The 20,508-nt window shown below is 48.6% G+C and overlaps 1 protein-coding gene across 12 annotated transcripts in view; it reads left to right on the top strand.

Annotated features, from left to right (window-relative positions):
* Positions 1 to 20,508, top strand: part of LOC139361615 (disco-interacting protein 2 homolog C-like) — a 151,611-nt gene that overhangs the window by 91,046 nt on the left and 40,057 nt on the right. For 2 of the 12 annotated variants that reach the window (XR_011619168.1, XR_011619169.1), the window contains exon 1: positions 15,065 to 15,641. The exons of 7 other annotated variants lie outside the window; for them this stretch is intronic. Coding sequence is in view for 1 of the 5 variants with exons in the window: in XM_071090220.1 (XP_070946321.1) it covers positions 15,512 to 15,641 (130 nt within the window). In the remaining 4 variants the exon portion in view is untranslated. Of the gene's footprint in view, positions 1 to 15,064; positions 15,642 to 15,758; positions 17,002 to 17,240; positions 17,320 to 19,622; positions 19,721 to 20,508 lie in introns of those variants that run through there. 3 more of the 12 variants (XM_071090224.1, XM_071090225.1, XM_071090220.1) reach the window with 3 other exon arrangements.

Below are 20,508 nucleotides of genomic sequence, written 5' to 3'. Positions count from 1 at the left end.
ACTGCTTTTAAAAATGTCTATTGAAAAGACAGACAAAAGAGTGCTGGCCAGACAGCATCTGTGTGAGGGTGTGGCCTGTGTTCTACATTCAGAATTTCCGTTAGAATATACACATCTAAATTTTTCAAAGTTAAACCTTTGCATTAAGTAACTCACTACAAAGTTATAGTATCAGCTTGAGTGCTGCCAGGATGGCCAGGATCCTGTATCCTGACCAGCTTCTACCCTTACAGGTGCAGTTGACATCCATGGCCACATCCCATTAAGCAGCAGGGCTGGAATCAGGAGTCAAGCTTTGCGGGACAGAGAGGAAGTGAGATCTGTAAGCACGTGGCTGAGTGCTGGCAGGGGGGAGCCCATGGCAGGGGGCCGGCAGGGATGACTTTTTGATCAGTTTTCCTTATCGCTGAGGCCTTCTTAGACTTGGGGAGTTGGAGTCCCCACTCTTGGGTGCCTCAGAAACCAAAGGCTGCTCGTAATCCTCAAGTTCCAGATGCCTCAGGGGAGGTACCTGGGTTGTTGGGTGCAGTTCCGTTATTTGCTGCTTGGTGGAATTTGCCCGCAGCATTTTTGGTTGTTTTTAAGAGCTGATGTTTGAGCTGCTTAAAATCACATATGGATGTCGATTGACCAATAAAAGTTAAGAATAGAATTTTAGTTCAAAGAGTTGTGAAAATGCTCAAGGTCGTGTACTAATGTATACATTACATTTGTGGAAATATCTAAAAGTCCAGGATTTATATTAAACACTTCTCTTGATTTTTGTAATATCTACCTGTCGTTTTTCCATTTGATTAATAGATGTCAGAGGGCTTAAATTTTGAGTGCCTGAATTCACTGAAATTAAAACTTCTTATATCAAATGTAATTGAACTGAATGTAGCCAACAGTGCATGCTTCTATAAGTACTGATTAGAATATATATAAAAACATACATCCATGAACATGCAGATGGGGGCAACATATTAAACCATGAAAGTAGAATTAGTATTCTTTGTTTTCCGAGAAGACAAATTTTTAAAAAGCCCAAGGGGTCTTATAACTTTCTACTTTCCAACTTATTTGCCCTAAAGTGAAAGATAGACAGCAGCAGAAGAGGAGATCCTGGTCCAGTGAAGGCTCTGGGAGCAGTGGGGTGAGTGCTGGAAGGAGCTGGCTGGAGGCAGAGCAGGGAGGTGCTCAGGCAGGCCAGAACGGCCTCAGGGCACACGGCTCAGTGAGTGAGAAAAGGTTCACATTTCTTGGAGAGCCCTTGTCTCTGCCCACGGAAAACCCAAACTCCTTCCAACTGGGATGTGCATCTCATGTAAAAATTGTGACTCCCAGGAAGAAAGCCAGTGGATGTAGAAATTGTACGTATGTAGAAATTATTTCAAATTTGTTTCTAACCTTATCCTTTTCTTCCCCCATCTTAATGTGTGGTGACTTTCTGCAGGTGACACACACATCTTAGGAGAGCGCTGTATTTCAGTTGCTGTTGGCTCTGTTGTGACTTTGTGGTGTCCGATGTTCTGGTTCTGAGGTTCTGCCCAGAACGTGGCTCCTCTCTGCTGAGCGTTGCTTGTTGAAGGCCGGCGTGGAAACTTTCCCTGTAAGCTCGTTGACCACAGCAGTCTTGGTTCAGAAATCTTTGGACCTCCTGAGACTCCACACAACCTTCTAAACTTTCTAGCGTGGCCTTTTCATTTCACTGTTCCCCATTAACTGAGATGTTTTCTAGAATGTAAGTAATCTGCTGAATGCAGGGTGGGGAGTGCCCTCCGTTGGCTCTGGGGAGAGGCATCGCTGTTTCTCCGGGTGGAGCTTCCCGCCCACCATGGTGTGCTCCAAGACGCAGCAGGGTTCTTTGGCAGAAGTAACCGTCGAAGGCCCGTGTCTCCGTGGCAGGGAGGCTGTGGGTATGCGGCCTCGCGGCCATAGCGGCCCCTCCCCATCAATGGAACCACGGAGAGGAGCAGGGGGAGGCCTCGGATCTGTCTCCAGAGTCACAGCTGTGCTTCCGAGACTGTGTCGTCCATTTGTAACTAGACATGCAGAGAAAGTGTTGGAGATAAGCAAGAGACGGTATCTGTCCCTAATGAGCTCAGGCGTGCCCTTGAGAGGGTCAGGTTTCTGTGCGGCTGATCTGGACTCAGCCTGGCTGTGGCAGTGCAGGTGACTGCTGGGCTTTGGCAAGGCTGCACCCACTGTCCGTCTGAAATGGCCCCCTTCCCTGGCTTGCGGTGCCAACTGGGACCCCAGGCCTGATTTCCTGCCAGGATGGATGCCCTGTGTATGTGTCGGGAAAGGGGCAGGTGGGGATCCTACTTTATTGCCGTATCCAATGCCACGCAGGGTCAGCACTCTGGAAACATGTGCTGTGTGGGTCAGTGGTTGAGTTCAGAAACCTGGAAAATTCAGCAGTGTAGGCTTTCGGCATGACCCGTCCAGCCTTAGGGCTCTTTCTTTCTCTGAATTTCCTTCCATGGCATCCTCCTCATCCCAGGGTCCCCTGTTCCCATATGGCTGTTGGCAGCTTCACAGGTTCCTCTGCCTCCCCTCCCAGGCCCTGGTGTGGCTGGGGTAGACCCCACAGCCAGTAGACCGTTGGTGCCAACGCCTTGGGCCTGGTTTACTTGAGTCGAGGACTGCAGTACATGGCTGAGCCCACCCCGAATGCCTGGATCGGAAGGCCTTGGGTTGCAGAGGGGTGGGGGTTGGATATTGAAGGACAACCTGCAAAGCAGAAGGGGAAATGGCTGTGTTGGATGGGCACCTAGAGGAGTCTGTGCAGAGCCTGGGACCCAGTGCAGACACAGAGCTAACATGGGCAATGCAGTGACACGGCCACCGTGGAAGTGGGCAAAGTTACAGGCTTCAGACCGATATGGAGGGGCTGGTCTAAAACGATCCTCATTTTCCTTTAATCCTAGCAATTGCTGGCTTTCGGGGTGGGGGAGTGAGATCTGTGGTGGCTGCGAGGAGAGACAGGGATTTTAATTAAACCCCCATTTCTGGGAGAGGGGAGTAGCCGTTTCTGTAGGGCGGTAAGCATCGTCATCTCAGGCAGCTTAGGCTGCTGTAACGAAACACCATTGACTGAGCGGCTTATGAACAGCAGGAATTTGCTTCTCACAGTTCTAGAGGCTGGAAGGCAGGATCAGGGTGCCGCACGCGTGGATTCTGGTGTGGGCTCCTTCCTGGTTGGCACACACCTTCTCTTTGGCCCTGACACAATGGGAGGGCGAGGGATTTGCTGGGCCTCTTTCTGAGGCACAAATCCCATTCAAGGGTCTCCAGCCTCGGGAACTCATCACCTCCCAAAGACCACCTGACGGCGTCACATTGAGGGTGAGGATATCAACCTGTGTTTTGGGGGGCAGGCAGGCAGTTCGTAACCATCACCCTCTTTGTGTATTTCTGACTCAACATTGAGTCTGCATTCGGCTCTTTAGGAGACAGAGCCTGTGTGGACACTGAGCAAGGTCAGAGCTGCAAGCATGTGCACATCGGGGGCAAGGGAGCTGCCAGGGGTGTGAGAAGGGGGTTTCAGCGTCAATCGGAGCTGCTTTCCTGGCAAATGTACCCATAAGCTATCCTGGCAACATTTGCTTTTCACAAAGGGTCGATGAGGCAGTGGGGGCAGCAGGCGGTGTTGCCAGAAGCTTGGAACTGATGAGCAGCAGAGAAGGGGCAGAGGCCACGACCTTGGGGTGGTCAACAGTGCCAGGTGTCTGCCCTTCAGGCCTCATGTCTCTGACTGTGCAGAGACCGAGCCGTCCGGGGCTTGCCGGCCAGTGTGGCTCTCATGCAAGTGATTATCGCGGTGTTCTTTCTATGTAATGTTCCCTCAACTCCATGCCCCCCCCACCAGTTTCTGTGCCTAGCAGAAATCATGCTGCATTTCCTTGATGAAGCCTTGAGTTTCCTACGGAGATGTAGGAATAGCACGATTTGGCTCACGTCAAAATATTTTGCAGTGAAGCTGCACGGAAGAGGATTCTAGGCTTCCATTTGAGGTTTTCAACAATGCCTGAGTGTTACGGGACCGTCTTGCTTGTTAAAAAGCACCAGATGAAAAAGGCTACTGGTTAATAAAGAAGACTTTTTACATTAGCACAGAGAGGGTGGCTTGAGATAAATTCAGCGTAACGTAGGTTTATTTGTAAGCCGTCAAAAGGACCATCTCTCTGCTGGCGACACATGTTTTCCGGTATTGGTTTTGTTCTGAAAAAGGATGACTGGCATTCGGTAGAGTCATTCCAAAATTCACCTGGAAGGTGTCCACATGGTGCCTTATTTTCTCCTGACATTCTGGGCACCACAAGGAATTATTCCTGTCTTCAGCACTAGCAGGAGGCTTTTCCTGAACACCTGGTCCTCTTTGGCGTTGTGGGTGTGAAGGGGTCAGAGTGACCCTGTCTTCATGGAGCTTTCAGACACCATGGGGATAGTGTAGCACGAGTGTCAGGCTCGGGTGGGAGGGAGACTTTCCCCAGAAAACAGCTGCCGATTCCAGGACGGCCCTCGACCCCTCCTCCCTCTGTTCCTCTGCGTCATGTCTGAATTAAGGCTGTTCTATCGTAGCGGGGGTGTCATGTTAACTGGAAGTATGCTTTTTTACTGGGCAGTAAGTAAATTAATGGTACATTTGCCAAGGACAGCGAGGTTTGATTTGATGAATCCAGTGGGGAAAGTAGAAGGGGCTTGGCTGGGTGGGGACGTGTGTGATGGGAGCAGAATGGAGTAGCCATGCAGGCTGTTGGGATGGAGGGGCCACGCCCGCATTTCCATGGGGTTCGTCGCTGTTTGTGCCACTAGACCTGAACCTCTGTCTCTACTTCTAACACCCGCATAATGAGGAAGCCCCTGATGGGCCTGAGTTGTTACTTCCCATGGCCCTCGCTGGGAAATGCCCCGGACGCCTCTCCTGGCTGGTGACGGCCCTGGGCCTGGACACTGGCTTTGTCCTGAGTTGTTTCTTCTTGTGGCCATCGCTGGGAAGTGCCCCGGACACCGCTCCTGGCTGGTGACGGCCCCAGGCCTGGACACTGGGTTCGTCCTGAGCTCTGCGAGGGGCTTGGGCTCTACGTGCAGCAGGTACCTGTGCATCCCTTTGGATGTGAGATGTTGGCGCTCGGCTTGGAGGCCAGCGCGATCTGGGTGTGGTCAGGATCCAGTTCATCCTTTGGAAAGAGAGCACCTGCCCGGGGACCCCTCTGAGGTACATAGTCATGCAGTGTCCTCACAGGATGCCCGGTCCTCCGAGAACTTCCCGCCATTCCCCTGGACCCTCAGGTATGGGAGTCAAGTGTGGTGTGTGTGTCACGGGCGGGGGTACTGAGGACACTACGTGCCTGCTCGTGCAAAGACCTGAAGGGCTGCGTGAGCTCGTTCCCAACGGGCCGTTGGCATCTGGGGGCCTGTGCGTGTCTTTCCACTGGTAGGAAATAATGGGTGGCCCATGTTACCTTTTGTCTTTTTTTTTTTTTTTTTTTTTTTGCCGAAAAGCCCTAATGCCAACATCGCTGTCCCGCTGTTGGAACCGCCCACCTCAGGCTCACTGGCCCTCCTGTTTCTGGGCTGCTGCAGTGTTGTGTTGGGATAACTGTGTTAACTTCGTTTGAATTTTCTTCGTGTTCTTTTGGAATAAGTGTTGATAGTTTGTGCTGCTTGTTCACCCCAGAGGCGAGGATGTCCTTTAGGCCTGGAGGAGCACAGCCCCTGTAGGGAGGTGCCGGGCCTCTACCTCTCGTGTCATCTGCAGCCCTCTCCACACGTCTGCTCTTGGCTCCTCGTGCCCACGGCTGGGGTCACGGGCCGCTCGCTCTGCTGTTTGAAATCCTCGGAAAAGGTGGTGTTTACACTGAAGGGAGATTGGGAGTGTGCGGCTGATTTTAAATAGGAGGAAATGATCGTAACAGAATGAGCAATGCCTAGCACTTAGTCTCAGGCTTGAGAAAGTGTGTTTTAGAAGCAAGGTATCCCCAACTCCGGTTTTCTTCAAATTAAATCTTTTAAAGAGTCCACAAATATAAATAGTTAAAGCCTAAAACTATGCAACAGAGGGCCTAGAGCCCAAGCCACTGCCAACTCTGACTCCAAGACACCTCAGAAACTTGGTCCTCCTCCTCACAGAACCCCCCTTCTGCTCCTCCCTCCACACTGCTCCCTCCACACTGCTCCCTCCACACTGCTCCCTCCACACTGCTCCCTCCACACTGCTCCCTCCACACTGCTCCCTCCACACTCCTCCCTCCACACTCCTCCCTCCACACTCCTCCCTCCACACTCCTCTTCCGCCACCTCTCCTTCTTCCTTCCTTCCTCCCCTTCTTCCTTCCTTCCTCCCTTTCCTCCTCCCTCCTCTTCCTCCTCCCCCCCTTCCCCCCTTCCCCCTCCCTGTCCTTGGGCAATCTCCATGGAACTCTGGTTCAAAGTCACTGGTCTGTGGGGCCGCCCATTTGATAGACGAGCACGCTGGGGACGAGACACAAGTGACTGACTCAGACCCGCGCAGAGGCTGACCTAGCTCGCATGTTGTCTCCTGCCTCCCATAACGCCGGGTTGTCCCTAATGGAAGAGAATCAATGATGCTGCTTCACTGATCTCCTCCAGGGAAAACAGGTTGATAACAGGTTATAAACATGGGAACGTTTTGGAAAAACCGTCGTCCACTTGTCAGCGCCATCTCTCCTGCCCGGAAGATGTAGGGAAAACCTACCTTCAGCCCACCCTCATCCCATAACAGGACAGAGGACAAAGGGGCAGTGACCCAGGTCCTGTCAGTGCCCTTAGGAAACCCCCCGTTTCCTCCTCATGGTGGAAGTGGAAACCATCCCACTGGACTAGATCTTCCCGGGAAGCCCCTCCACCCCGAAAGCAAGGAATCTGGTTTGAGCACACACCATTCTTGGTGCCATCACTTTCTCCAGCTGAACCCTGCATACGTGGCCCATTAATCTTGCTAGTCCAGTGTTACTGGGTCCTGGGAGTTTCTGTGGGCTGATGGCAGGTGTTTACCATTGTGTTTAGAGAGGAGAATACAACTTTATTGTGTCAAAATCAGATGATAACCATTGCCATGTGATTCCTTGGGTTGGTTTGGGTGGGGGGGTGCTCAATGCTTTTCCTGAGGGCTAAGTTCTAGTTTGAGACCGTCTCTCTTTGTCGCCCAAGCTGGAGTGCAGTGGTGCGATCTTGGCTCATTGCAACCTCCGCCTCCTGGCTTCAAGCAGTTCTCCCTGCCTCAGCCTCCCAAGTAGCTGGGATTATAGGTGTGTGCCACCATGCTTGGCTAATTACAAAAATGTTTAATACAGGCTGGGTTTTGCCATATTGTCCAGGGTGGTCTCAAACTCCTTGCCTCAAATGATCAGCCCACCTTGCCCTCCTAAAATACTGGGATTACAGGCTTGAGCCACTGTGCCCGGCCTGATCCTGACTTCTTTTAAAGCTGCCTTCATGTACCAAAAGCCAGTCTATGTTTGAAAATCAGTCTTGAAGAGCCTAGGAAGAGAGGGATAAGCTTCAACTAGGTAAATAACTATGCATATGTTAAAAATACGGACCAAAATCTACCCCAAATGTTAGCTCTTCTGCTTTGCGTATTATATCCATTTATAGTTATTTCAGTACTAAGATTTTTAAAGATTATTTTGATAATTATGGACAAATTACTATTAAAACTCAGCTGCATTTGTAACACTTCAAAGAACTAATTGGATGACATCATTTTTCCCAGAGGCATTTTGGATTGTTACATAATTAATGTTTATCTCTTTGCCAGAAATCTTTGTTTTTTCTTTTCCAGAACAGATACCTGAAAAGAAACTTTTCTTTGCATTAAGTGTTATTTCACTGTGTGACAATCAATTTTTGAACGTGAGAACAAGATCATCATGTATTTTTGGGATAATTCTTGCTTAATAGTGATAATGCTAAGTGTTAAAATTATGGAACAATTTGTTTCTTTGAAAATTACTGTTTGCCTGCTCACCAGGTGGGAGCTGATGAGAACGTGGATGTAAAAATTAAATTGTATTTAGCTTGTATAAAAGAAGTTTAAAAAAAAAAAAAGCTTTTTCTGTTTTGTTTTGTGCTACTACTGAAGTTGCTTCGTTGTGGAAATGAGGTTATTGCAGGCACCTAGAATTTTATCTCCTTCACTTGTACAATGGGAAGAAATTCTCCAACAAGCACAGGAATCTGACTTTCTGATATTGAGACTCCTAGGCATCAAGCCCCGTGGAAGGGTTGGTGATTACGTGAGCGTTGGCGTTGATGTGGGCACCCTCCAAGCCAGACGCAGGGAGCAGGGAAGGGCAGAACAGGCCCCTCAGGAGCCATGAGAAAATCAAGTGTTGGCAGCAGTGGTGAGGGTTGATGTCAGGGGCCAGGAGGAGGTGGCGAAGGGAGCATGTGCCTCAAGGCAACCCTGGAACCCCCGGTCCCTGCAGTGAGTTCTGGTCTGCAGGGGACATGGACGGCCACGTGGCGAGGCCCACAGACAGCCTGGACTTGGCTGCCTCACAACTCTGGTGGACGTTGCAAACGACCCCACAGGGTTGCAGTGCACATTCCTTGGACGGAGAAAAGACGCTTGTAACTGTTCTCGGCACGAAGCCAGCGCCCTGTGAACAGTGGCCGCTGCTGTCGTGACTGAGTGCCGTCCAACTGGAGGCATTTGCTCTGCTCAGTTCACTTAATTGGGCCAGGAATGGGGTTGCCCTGCCTTCAACAAGCTTGACGCATTGAACGAGGACTCAGTCAGTAAAGTACTCTGTAAATACGCTCTCCTGGCTAGAGTGAGCAAAGCCCAGGGAGAGAGTGGTTCCTCAGTATTAGACAGGTGTTTGTGGTGGGGCCAGCTCTGCGGCTGCCAGAGCGAATGTGACCAGGAAGCCTCTGTCCCCCCGGAGGTGGCCAGCGTAACTGTTACACGTGCTGTAGGTAGAAAGTGGGCACTGCTGGGAAACTTGCTCATGTTGCTGTTTTCTGATTGGAAATTCAAGGTTTCCGAGCATCCTACATCGAATTTGTACATTGCTGAGACTGTACACCTTTCAACACTTGTTTTTTCCTGCTTTTCGGATCCATACAACCTGGCATTTGGCCGTGGCTTCCAGGACAGGCTGGATGCAGAGTGAAGTCCTCTCCTCACTGTCAATGTTTGCAGATGTCTTTTTGTAAAAACTTTGTATTTCTTGAGAGTCTCAATTAGGTTTTTACTTAACTAGACTTTTCAAATTGCCATGCACATAACTCTACCAGTTACAATCGTGAGCTAAGGTGGGTTTTTGGTTTTACTTTGATGAATGTTTAACATTTGCATGCTGGATGTGGGGGTGGAGGTCATTTATCTGCTTTACATATCCTTCTTGGTTATACTTAGTGACTTTCAGGTAAGGTGTGGAAAGCCTGGTGCAGGGTGAAATGCAGGCTGCAGTGCGGTGCGGTGGATGAGAGGCGCGGGCTGCAGTGTGCACAGTGGATGAGAGTGAAGCTATTTCCATCCTCGAGGGAAACACACAAGAAACAATTTAAAAAACTGATCATCTAGCTTGCATGAGGTCCAACAAATTCAGTTTGCAAAGTTTAACTTTCAAGTTAACTTAGTAACTTTTCCCCTAAGTCATTAATTTAGTAGCTTATGTTTATTGCCTAAAGCAAGTCATAAATTCTGAAATGAATGACTAAACATGTAATAATTTAGGCATACAGCACCTGAAGGGAAAACTGCCAGTATGCTAAAATTTGGATACAGATGCTCAAAAAACATAATGTAGCATTCTTACAATGCATGTTCTTTTAGCATGTAACTTAGTAGTTTTGAGCTATATTTGTAGGAATGTGTATCTTGAATACTTTGGGGCACTACTGCAGATGTGTGCGTGAGAGGTATAAATACTGAATGTTCTTCTCCCTTCCCTTAAATGAAAAACATTAGCTCCCTTCATTTTTATTTTTATTTTTTGAAGTGGACTCTCGTTCTTGTTGCCCAGGCTGGAGTGCAGTGACGCAATGTCGGCCCACTGCAACTTCTGCCTCCTGGGTTGAAGTGATTCTCCTGCCTCAGCCTCCCCAGTAGTTGGGATTACAGGCACCCACCACCATGCCTCGCTAATTTTTGTATTTTTTATTAGAGATGGGGTTTTGCCACACTGTCCAGGCTTGTCTCAAACTCCTGACCTCAGGTGATCTGCCCACCTCGACCTCCCAAAGTGCTGGGATTACAGGCGTGAACTACTGCGCCTGGCCAGCTCCCTTCTATAATGATTTATACAGTTGTTTTTGCTTTTTGTTTTTATGAGACGGTGTCTCACTCTGTTGCCCAAGCTGCAGTGCAGTGATGCAAATCTTGGCTGACTGCAGCCTTCACCTCCTGGGCTCAGGTGATCCTCCCACCTCAGCTTCCTGAGTAGCTGGGACTAGACGCACATCACCACGCCCAGCTTTATTATTATTATTATTATTATTATTATTATTATTATTGGTATTTTTAGTAGAGACAGGGTTTTGCCATGTTTTCCAGGCTGGTCTCGAGTTCCTGGGCTCAAGTAATCTGGCCTCAACCTCCCAAACTGCTGGGATTACAGGCGTGAGCACCACATTTGGCCCATTTTTTTTTCTTCCAGGATTAGGAGTCGACTTTCAGAAAATCCTTCAACTTTGCAAGCTTAATTTTCCGTAAAAATATTCCTCTAGGATAAAAACAAGACACAAAGAAGTACGTGTGGACTGCAGTTAAAAATTTTCAACACAACTTAGGTTAGGAAAGTTGACATTTACAAAGAGCAGGACGTCCGTTCAGTGCCTTCTAGGCACTGGGAATGGCGGTCTGTGGGTGACCCTAACATGTGAGGTGTCCTGAGACGTGATCGCGGTGTTCACGCTTTTACCGAGGGCTTCCCGGGAGTACCAGAGGCTGTTTTTCTGCAGTCGGCCAGGCAGCAGCTGCTGGAGAAGGAATAAATAGTAAAAGATGTGCACGGTGTTATTGTGGCAGAGAGGGTAGAACCAGGGTCACTTTGTTCTTACAGTTTTAAAAAACTAATAACGAAGTCCTTAAATATGTTCAGGATTTCAAAGCAGTTGTGGGTGTGTCTGTGTCTAGCTGCCGTCGGGTGCTTCCTGCGAAGAGAGCTTAGAGACGCCACCTTTCCTTAATGAGGTGACAGGGCCTGGAGAGGTGTGAACCCTGTGGTGGGGGGGTGACTGAACTGGGGTGAGGCTGGGTCAGCGTGGGGATCCACCCCCACTCCACGTTCCTGTAGGGAATCCACAGTTCTAAGTCTTTCTGATATGGGTAAAATGAACCTGGAAGGGGTGTTATTTTTTAAGAAGTAAGTGCCATGCTCTTTTTTCCTCATACTTTTCCGTGTTTAAGCAGCATTGAAGAAGAAGGCACTAGTAGCATGTTGGTTTGGAAGCAGTGTTGTTGGTTATTTGACGTTGAATCTGACTTTAAGGTTGCCTGGTAACAGAAGTTTTCCTTTAACAACATGGGACTCTGTTGAATCTGTTGCCCCATTGGCTGAGCCGCCTGAAATCAGTGCGGTGGCAGCTGAAGAGGCCTCTTCCCCTTGGAGGAAGCCGCTGGATTGGCAGGAGGCACCGCCCTTGATTGAGGCAGGTTTGCAAGGACCCCACGCGGCACCTGCAGCTCTCTCCTGCCCCCTGCTGGTTGGCCAAGCAGCCTCGCGACAGTGTGCTCATTGTGAATATTCACTGGGGCAGGTCAAGGCTTTTGTTCCAGAAGCACTGACTTCAGAAACGGCCGGCCGTGTGTGTTGAGCATGGCAAGAAAGACTTACGTGTGTCTTAAACCTCTTGAACAAAGCAAGTTGATGTTTCAAATGCATCTCGAAGGCTAATGACTTTGCTATGGTCAATATTCAGGAGAAAAGAGGGTTTGATGAAATAGAAAGACAGGAGTGGCAAGTGACGTGCTTGTGCCCCGTATGACTAAGCGATGTCCTGGCTGTTCCACACCACGACCTCTGAGCAGCCAGCCTGCAGATACTGGGTCAATTTAGATATCCTTGATCTCTGCAGAACTTTGATCAGGTAGCTCAGGAGCAGATAGACACAAATGCTGACTGGAAACCCTGGCACACGGAGGCACTGGAAACAACAAGCTGCTATTAACATCATAGTGAGAGGCAATCGCCTGCTCTCTTAGGGGTATCAGGTTCTTTTGCTTCTAGACTTTCATCTGCGTTACAATACAGTTTTGCTCGGTTTATCCCCATTACTCCCCTGTCTTCACTGTTAAAGTCTCAGCCAGCACTTAGCTCTGACACTGCAGGAATTTCACTGCGGCTGACCAGGCCTACCTGGCTTGGCTGTAAAGCAGGCGAGAGTTTTCTGGAAGGCAGTGACGAGAACCCGAGGCAGGAAAGAGCGTTGCTGGTCCACATACGGCAGTGCACCTGCAGCGGAGCATGTACGTGCACGTTCAGCCTAAACAGGTGTAGGAGAGAAGAAAACCACCTATGATTAGTCACTTAAAATGCCACATACCCAACCCTTGATACCCTAGCACATAGAGTACTAGTGGTCTTGGAGACGTCAGGTGTGTTGCAGCAAGACCTGTCCAAAGCGTGGACTGCCAGGAGCCCCGCCTTGGACCTGTCCTCTCCAAGTTGGGAGCGACTTTGTGGGGTTTGTCGGCCCTTCCTTCAGGTGTCCCGTGTCTCATGGATCAGCCGACGAGACCCGTCTGGAGGAGCACTCTGTAAAACGCTGCCTGCCACGCAGGTCTCCTAGCGCAGAGTGAGGCCACATCTGCAGACCATACTGCAGAGTCCCGGGGCATTCCGCAAGAAGGGGAGTGGGATGTGTGTGAGTTCCCACTGCAGAAGCCGGCTCTGCTCCGTACTCTGCGTTCGGGGTGCCTGATGTTCAGATCTGCTGTGTCTATTGGGGGCCATGGCAGGGCAGTGGGGGAGGGGGGCGAGGAGCAGTGCGAATGGATCCAGGGAAGGACTTAGTTGAATCCCAGCTGCCCACATACTTGTTGCTGGTCTTGGACAAGCTCCGTAGTTTCTCTGGGCTTCGGTTTGATTGTAAGACTAGGACGCCGCCCTAGTCTGAAGATGTCGGTGTGTGCGGGAATGCCTGGCGCAGTCACCATGGGTTTTTCTTCAGCCTCCTCCATGCCCCTCCCTGGGTCAATCAGTATCCATGCGTGTCACAAGTAAATTCCAGTCCCTCCGAAAAACCAGTTGACCCGAGTTTTATGGTCAAGCATGGTGAGTGTCCTCGCCAGGAAATGCCACTAGATGTCTTGGGCCTGCTCCTCTATGTCCACAGCAATCCCCGGAACAGGCTGGTTCAGGACGTGGGAGGTGGGAGTCGGTGTTGTACCTAGGACAGGCTGAAGTGAAAGGCTCATTTGCTCTGTGAGGGCTGATCCCGATGACACATCAAGAGGAGCCCCATGGCTGACCCTGGAGGTGGACGGTCGGGTCGGATTGGCCGCCCTCCAGCACGTGTTTCGAGTGATGCCTTCCCTGAGTCACGCAGCCCTGATCTGTAGCGCACAACTTCCCAGCTCCAGCCAATCTGGTCTTGCCGTCTCGTTGTGCCTTGTGTTGGGCATGTGGAGGAGGAAGAAGTTGAACCCATCCCCTCTTTGAGAATGGCAGGGCAGTAACAAAGGCGGTTGATGTATACATGGCCATCCTCGTGAGGTGAGGACCTGAAAGGTTTACTGCTTTCCTGGAAAGCTGCTCTGGGCATCACCATCACTGATCATGGACAGCAGCTCAGAAGCCCGCTTAAGGTGCAGGGAGGGACTGGCGCTGGTCCTGTCTGTGCCCAGGCTGTTGGTCACACCGACGGCCAGGCGATGGCTGCCTTTGCACGAAGCTGGGGTCAGAGTTAATTTGGGCAGTGTCAGCTTTGATTTAGGTCAAGATTGGTCAGTCTTCCTAAAATACTAGCCATGAAAGCTTTCATAGATTGTAGTTCTTTGGGAGGTTTATATGTGGTTTTTAAAGCACAGGGCCCATGGCCAGTGTTGAATGACATTTTGTTCAGTGTAACTGACAGGACACTGGACCTGAGTCCCAGGCCTGCCACCGGGTTCAGGGAGCTTCAGAGAGGGAGATGTTTGTGCTCAAGTTTTCGCAGATGGGATGGGACATGGGCATGGGGCTGGAATGCTCTAACCTTCAATCTTCAGTCATCGGTATCACCTGTGCACACGCATATCGTTTTCAAAGATGGACGAGCTTTTGGGAAATAGCTGAAGACTTTTCAAGTTTTGAAAGAAGGCGGGATGACACTGGAAACGTCAGGTGTCTTGGCTGCTGATCAGGTTCATCACCACGCACATGGTCCCTAACCTGGCACACCTCTGATCCCACACAGTGGGTGACCAGGTCCGTAACCTCAAAAGCTTCTGATTGGCTGCAGCTGGTGACTAGGTCTGTAATCTTTCCTGGCTCTGATTGGACAACAGCAGGTAACCTGGTCCCTAACCTCGCACACCTCTGATCATGCACAGCGGGGTGACCAGGTCCATAACCTCAAACTTCTGTGCACAGCAGGTGAACAGGTCCCTAATCTCAAAAGCTTCTGATTGGGTGCAGCTGGTGACTAGGTCTGTAACCTCGCATGGCTCTGATTGTGCAGAGCTGGTAACCAGGTCACTAACCACACACACCTCTATTCGTACACAGCAGGTGACCGGGTCCATCACCTCACACCTCTGATTGTGCATAGCAGGTGACCAGGTCTGGAACCTTGCACACCTCTGATCGTGCACAACGGGTGACCAGGTCCATGACCTCACGCCTCTCTGCACAGTGGGTGACCAGGTCCATAACCTCACACCTCTGATCGTGGACAGCTGGTGGGCGCAGGACCCACTTCAGTGAGGGGCTGACTTCCCAGGTGTGAAGGGGGAATGCTGTGTGGCTCGCTAAGCCCCTCCATGCTTTGGGGGCTCCAGGCTGTGGGCAGCAAGTAGCAGGTTGTCCCATGAGGATGCTGTGTGTTGGGGATGGGAGGCAGCTGCAGGGTGGAAGTAGGATGATGTTGTAGGGGGCCACTGTGGGGGGGTGGGACGGGAGGCAACTGCAAGTTGGAAGTAGGATGTTGTCCCAGGAGGCTGCTGTGTGTGGGGGAGGGAGGAGGCAACTGCAGGGTGGTGTGGTGGTCCCCGTGCCACTGATTTCAGGTTAAAATCGAATGTGGACCTCTTTTTACCATAGTTTTTAATTACTCCGCTAGTTTGTGTTGCTGTCTCTTGCTGTGAAGTCCACAGTCTGACGTCTCTGTGGTCCCCATGTTTCCCTCCTGCTCGTGTAACCCAATCCTGTGGGTCAGCTGTGAGGAAACCACTCTCCACTCCTCATCTGGAGTGGCCTCGAGCTGAGTGTACTGCTCTCCTTGTGGGCTAAAGTGTTCTTCTGTTACTGTTTTCTCTGTTTTTTGACTAAATTTAGCAGACTTGTGTATGGTGCAAACACTTTTAAGAAAGTCTTTTGCTTTTATGGAAAAAACACCTGCATTGCCTTAAAATGAACCTTTCCTGTGTCTCCATCCTTCCCCATAGATTGCTCTGTGTTAGAAACTCGGTGGTGTGTGTGCTTCATGGCCTCATTCCATCAAGCACTGTAACCTCTGATTGCAACAGTGACTGCACTCAAGGTAAAAAGCTTTGCAAATGTTGAAAAGAATGAACAAAAACAATATATTGTTCTCTTGTCATCCTGAAATGGCTACTCTTAATATTTTCATGTAGTTCTTTCAGTTCTTTTTAAGTAAAGTTGCTTCTAACACAAGCAGTTTGATTATATTGATCAAATTATATTCAGGAAATAAGGAGAAAGTAAAAAGAATATCCAGTTTGGGGCAAAAAGGAAGACGACATAGAAAGAGGCTGTAAAACTCCCTGCAACTTGAAAAGCTGGGTTGTGGTGGTTGTGGTTTTGTTTTTACCGTGAGAGACCACAGGATTCTTCTTGGCACTGAAGGGCAATAAGATAATACCCTGTGTATGTGTGTTCTGGTGGCTGTATAAACCGAGCCACATGTCCGCTTTCGAAGCAGAGTAAAGCATGAGGTTTGAGGTAGTGGTTTGGTAACTTTTGGAAAGTCTGTTTGTAGGACTGCACTCCAGAGATTAGGTCAGTCTGAGGTAGATTCAAATGATCTGTTCAGTCCTTGGGAGCTTTCTACACCGGGTGTACGCCTGTTCTGGATGTGGTGTAGAAGGAAGAGGACTGGGAGGGTTTCTTGCTTCCCGGTCATAGAAATGCCTGCAGTTTTCACTGTTTGTTTTCTCTCGGGAAGCTATTTCGGGAAGGAAGTGTCCGTTCCAAGGCTGCTGGTTGGCCTGTCGTCACCCTGGGGGTCTTGGTGTGGGTCACGGGTGCTGTGACTGCTCACGAGTGGAGCTCTGTCTCTCTCGCTGCCGCGCTGGTAGACAGCTGGTCACCAACAAAGTGTGTGTCCCAGTGGCCTTTGAGAAGAATTCTCTGCATCATTTTTATACAAGGTCCTTTTTCCTTTCAATGTCAACATCGTGTCTTCTAGCCAAGCGATATGTTCTTGCAGAAACAGGAAGTGTGGCCCAAGTGAGAAATGAGGGAATTGATCCATAACTGCTATCAGTTTTTGTAGAGATGAGCCATTGTAATTTATACATAGACATGTTAAATCTGTAGAAGTGAGTCACGGTGCCAGACCCTCACAAATGCCGAATGTCTACGTGGGACCTCTCTTCTATCGGGTCCACATCACAAGAAGAAAAGTCGCTCAAATGCAGCACGGAGTGGACGTGAATCTCCAAAAACTCCATGAATCAGAGTGACTGCTTTCCCAATTGCCGGTCTCCCCATTTGAGGTTGTGAGATTCCCGTTCTGAAGCTCCTTCAATTTCCCAGCATCCATTTCACTCCTTCATGGAAATAACAGACTCACACTGATACCTTGTTCTCAGATTTTCTAATTAGAAAAAGCACATATTTCACAAGAATTGTCCAGCTAACTCACTCCTTAGCCTGGGGTAAGCCACATACCTCTTTTCTCTTTAAAATACTCACCTTTCAGAACTCTTGGTAAATTATTTAAGAATAGGAAGGTACCATGACTTTGGGCACAAGCAGTATTATGTATAATGTGCAAGTGAATGCCTTGAGAGCCATGGTTGCTAAAAACAAATTTTCTGAGAAGAGAAAAATGTAAGCAGTTCTTTACATGATCGTTAATTTTGTTTTGCCTAAATAACATCTTGTCTTTGTACAGGGATACAGGATGTTGCTGAGTATTTACGGGGGCGAGTGGGTCCTGCTGCCCCACTATGTGATCCTGAATATCGACAGGGGTGAGTGGGTCCTGCTGCCCCACTGTGTGTGACAAGCCCTTTGTTTCTGGCCCGGAAATGTGCCGGCTCCGTCAGTGCATTGGGCTGGTGTTGGCTCCCTTTGTTAGTTTGCATGCGAGGCAAAATCTCACGCCTTTCACTCTTGTTGACATACAGATGCCAAAGCTTTGAACAAATTCTTACTAAATCAAACACAGAAATATGTAAAAGGGATAAGAATACCATGACCACTTAGAGTTTGTTCTCATGATCTGTAGTTTTGCATTGCACATTTGGCTCATCATTCAAAAATCAATGTAATTCACCACATTAACAAAAAATAAAGCAGAAAACCCATTGTATCCTCTCGGTAGACACTGGAAAACATCTGTTGAAATTTAATAGTCCTTATACGAATTTCCTGTCACATCAGGAACAGAAGGGAACTTTCTCCATTTGATAAAGGCCACTCCTGAAAAACAAGAGCTGACCCCCCTCCTCGGTGGTGGCAGCCGGGGAGCTCTGCCCACAGTCAGGGGTGTCGGGAGCATGGCCATTCTCCATGGTTCAGGTTCGCATGGTGTGCACTGGGGCCCTCGTCCGTGAAGTGAGTCAGGAAAACTAAAAGGCATAAAGACTTGGAAGCAGGGAGATGCTTGATGTACAGAAGACACAGGGCCTTATTTAGAACATTTTAGGAAATGTACAAACCAGAAATGGTGTGAATTTTGCAAGCATGCAAGATGGACTCCTTGCAACAGATGTATACCGATGCCCAGTGGCCCGTGAGGGGTGCTCACCAGGGAGTCATTGGGTAAGTACAACTTAAACCCATGAGGTTCCCCTTCACAAGAATGGAGAAGGGAGGACAGTAGCAGGTGCTGGTGAAGATATGACAGACTGGATCTCAGACTGATGGAGACTTAAAATGGCACAGCCACTTCAGCACACTGTGGCAGTTTCTTTAAAATGTGTACACTTACCATATGGCCCAGCAGGTACGCTGTAGATGTTCACCAAGGAGAGCTGAAAATGTGTGTCCTTGTAAAAGAATGCACATTATCTGCAGAGTAAATTGTCATAGCCAAGAACTGGAAACAACATAAATGTCTCTCATCTGGAGAAACATGAGCAAATTCTGAGATATTCATACATTGTCCTAGTTCCCATCAGGAAAAACGTACAAAATACTGAGACCAAAACAGAGAATGGGGATGAGTTCCAGGAGCCTTGAACTGAGCAGAGAGTGAACACCACGCCGTGGAGTCCATGTGACAATGGAGAATCTATGCGAGTCTCGGGTGACGGAAGAGCGCCAAGAACACTCCTCGAGAATGAACAGTGGCTGTCTCTTGAGGGCTGGGATTGACTGGGAGGGGACTTGTGGAAACTTTGATGCAAAAGATTTGAGTAGGGTAATAGATTTCCATTTATCGAAATGCGCCAAGTGTACTCAAGATCTGAACATTTCACTGTGTATACTTTGTACTCCCTACCTTCCAAAAAAAAATGAAAAAATAATTACAAATGAGCACTGAACTGGATAGATTTTTCACAGTGGTATTAGATAGCAATTCTGAAAGCATTTCTTTATCTCCAGGCTTAAGCAAATAAGCTTAATAAATCAGTGAATATGTTGAGTGTTGCAGGAGGTACAAGTATAAGCTGGTGGCTCCCGACAGATGTAGACAGGGATAGAAGTGCCTGTGGATGGGTGTGGGTGCACATGCGTGTACGTGCGTGTACATGCGTGTGTGTGTTCTACTTGCCGGCAATGCCCAGCAGCACCCGGTGCCCACTCTTAGCTTCCAAACACCGTTCTTCACAAGAAGGAGCCCTGGTCTAAGGGCTGAGGATTCCGGTGTCAAATCTGGTACCAGTTGAGCAACAGAACAAACCATTGTAACTATGAATCATAACCCAGCAAGCCAGACTCCGTGAGTACATATGGATATATGTAAATGAATGTTGAAAGACAAAATTATTTTTCAGTGAATATGGAAGATCTAATGATTTAGAAGGAATGACAGGAAATCAGTGGATGCTAAAACTAGTAGTGAAGAATTCATGGAAAACAGAATATGCACATAGTGTCAGGGTGTCTCCTCCCAAATCTTAATTTCAACGCGAAAAGCAGCATCTTTGCTTTGGAGGCACTTAGGCACCACCTTCACTGAGTTGCCGATGTTAACATTGTCACATAGGACAGACTTCTGTGGTGTCCCTGCTAAAATGCATACTCTTGAGTCTAGTCCGGAAGATACCAAAATAAAGGACAAGCTGCAAAATAACTCACCTGTATTCTTTAACATTTCCAATTTCAGGAAACACAAAACCTGAGAAACTTGGATTCTGGACGGGTAAAAATCACATGGCAAATCAATTCATGATCCTGGATTGGATCGTAAAAGAGGAAGACAAAGTAAGAAAATTATGGAGACAGTTGACACCATTTGAAAGTGAACTTTGTATATGACAGTTAAATTTCCGGATCTTGAGGAAAATGAATGTGAGAGCATATCCTTGTGTTTAGGAAATACATTGAAACATTTCGGTATGGAAGGATATAGTATCTGAAATTTATTTTCATTTGACTTAGAAAATTCATGGGGGAGGGGGGAAAGTAGTGATGTAAGACAGGAGCAGTTGGGCCTAAGTTGAGCCTGGTAAGTTATGTGGGAATTCGCTAAGCTGGTGTTGCAGATTTTCTGTGTGTTTGAAATTACTTCCAAAAAGTTTAAAACGGAGAATATGCAAAACAAAAAGCGATTTGTGGAAGTGAGTGGACTGTCACCTCATTGATCCCTTCAGTTTTCGGCCATGAGCCAAGTCAGTCACATAGTGGTTTTTGACCTGGGAATTAGAAATAGTGGCCAGATGACCAGGCTCTTGATCTAGTTAGGGAGAGAAGTGTGCACAAAGGCTGACCAAGACCAAGCAGTGTGATGAGCTGCTTGTGGGCGTGATGCTGAGGGTCTGGGTCCTGTCTCAGGTGGCAGCTTGGGGGGTTTAAGCCAGAAATCCACATACGATTCCCTTTCAGTGGGATCATTCTCGCAGCTTCAGAGAAAACTGCCCCAACCCGTCTTCACTCATGCTGGCCATTTTTGGTGGTGGTAGTTTTATTCTGCTAACACCGTTCTCACTGACAGTTTAGGGCTTTTGAGCAGGTTTTTGCCTGTGTGTCGAAGATTCTCGTCTTGACAGCCG

The sequence above is a fragment of the Macaca nemestrina genome, unplaced genomic scaffold, assembly GCF_043159975.1.
Source record: "Macaca nemestrina isolate mMacNem1 unplaced genomic scaffold, mMacNem.hap1 Scaffold_70, whole genome shotgun sequence".
In the NCBI taxonomy this organism is placed as follows: domain Eukaryota; kingdom Metazoa; phylum Chordata; class Mammalia; order Primates; family Cercopithecidae; genus Macaca; species Macaca nemestrina.
Note: the sequence above shows the minus strand (reverse complement) of the source record. Positions and strands in the feature narration are given on the sequence as shown.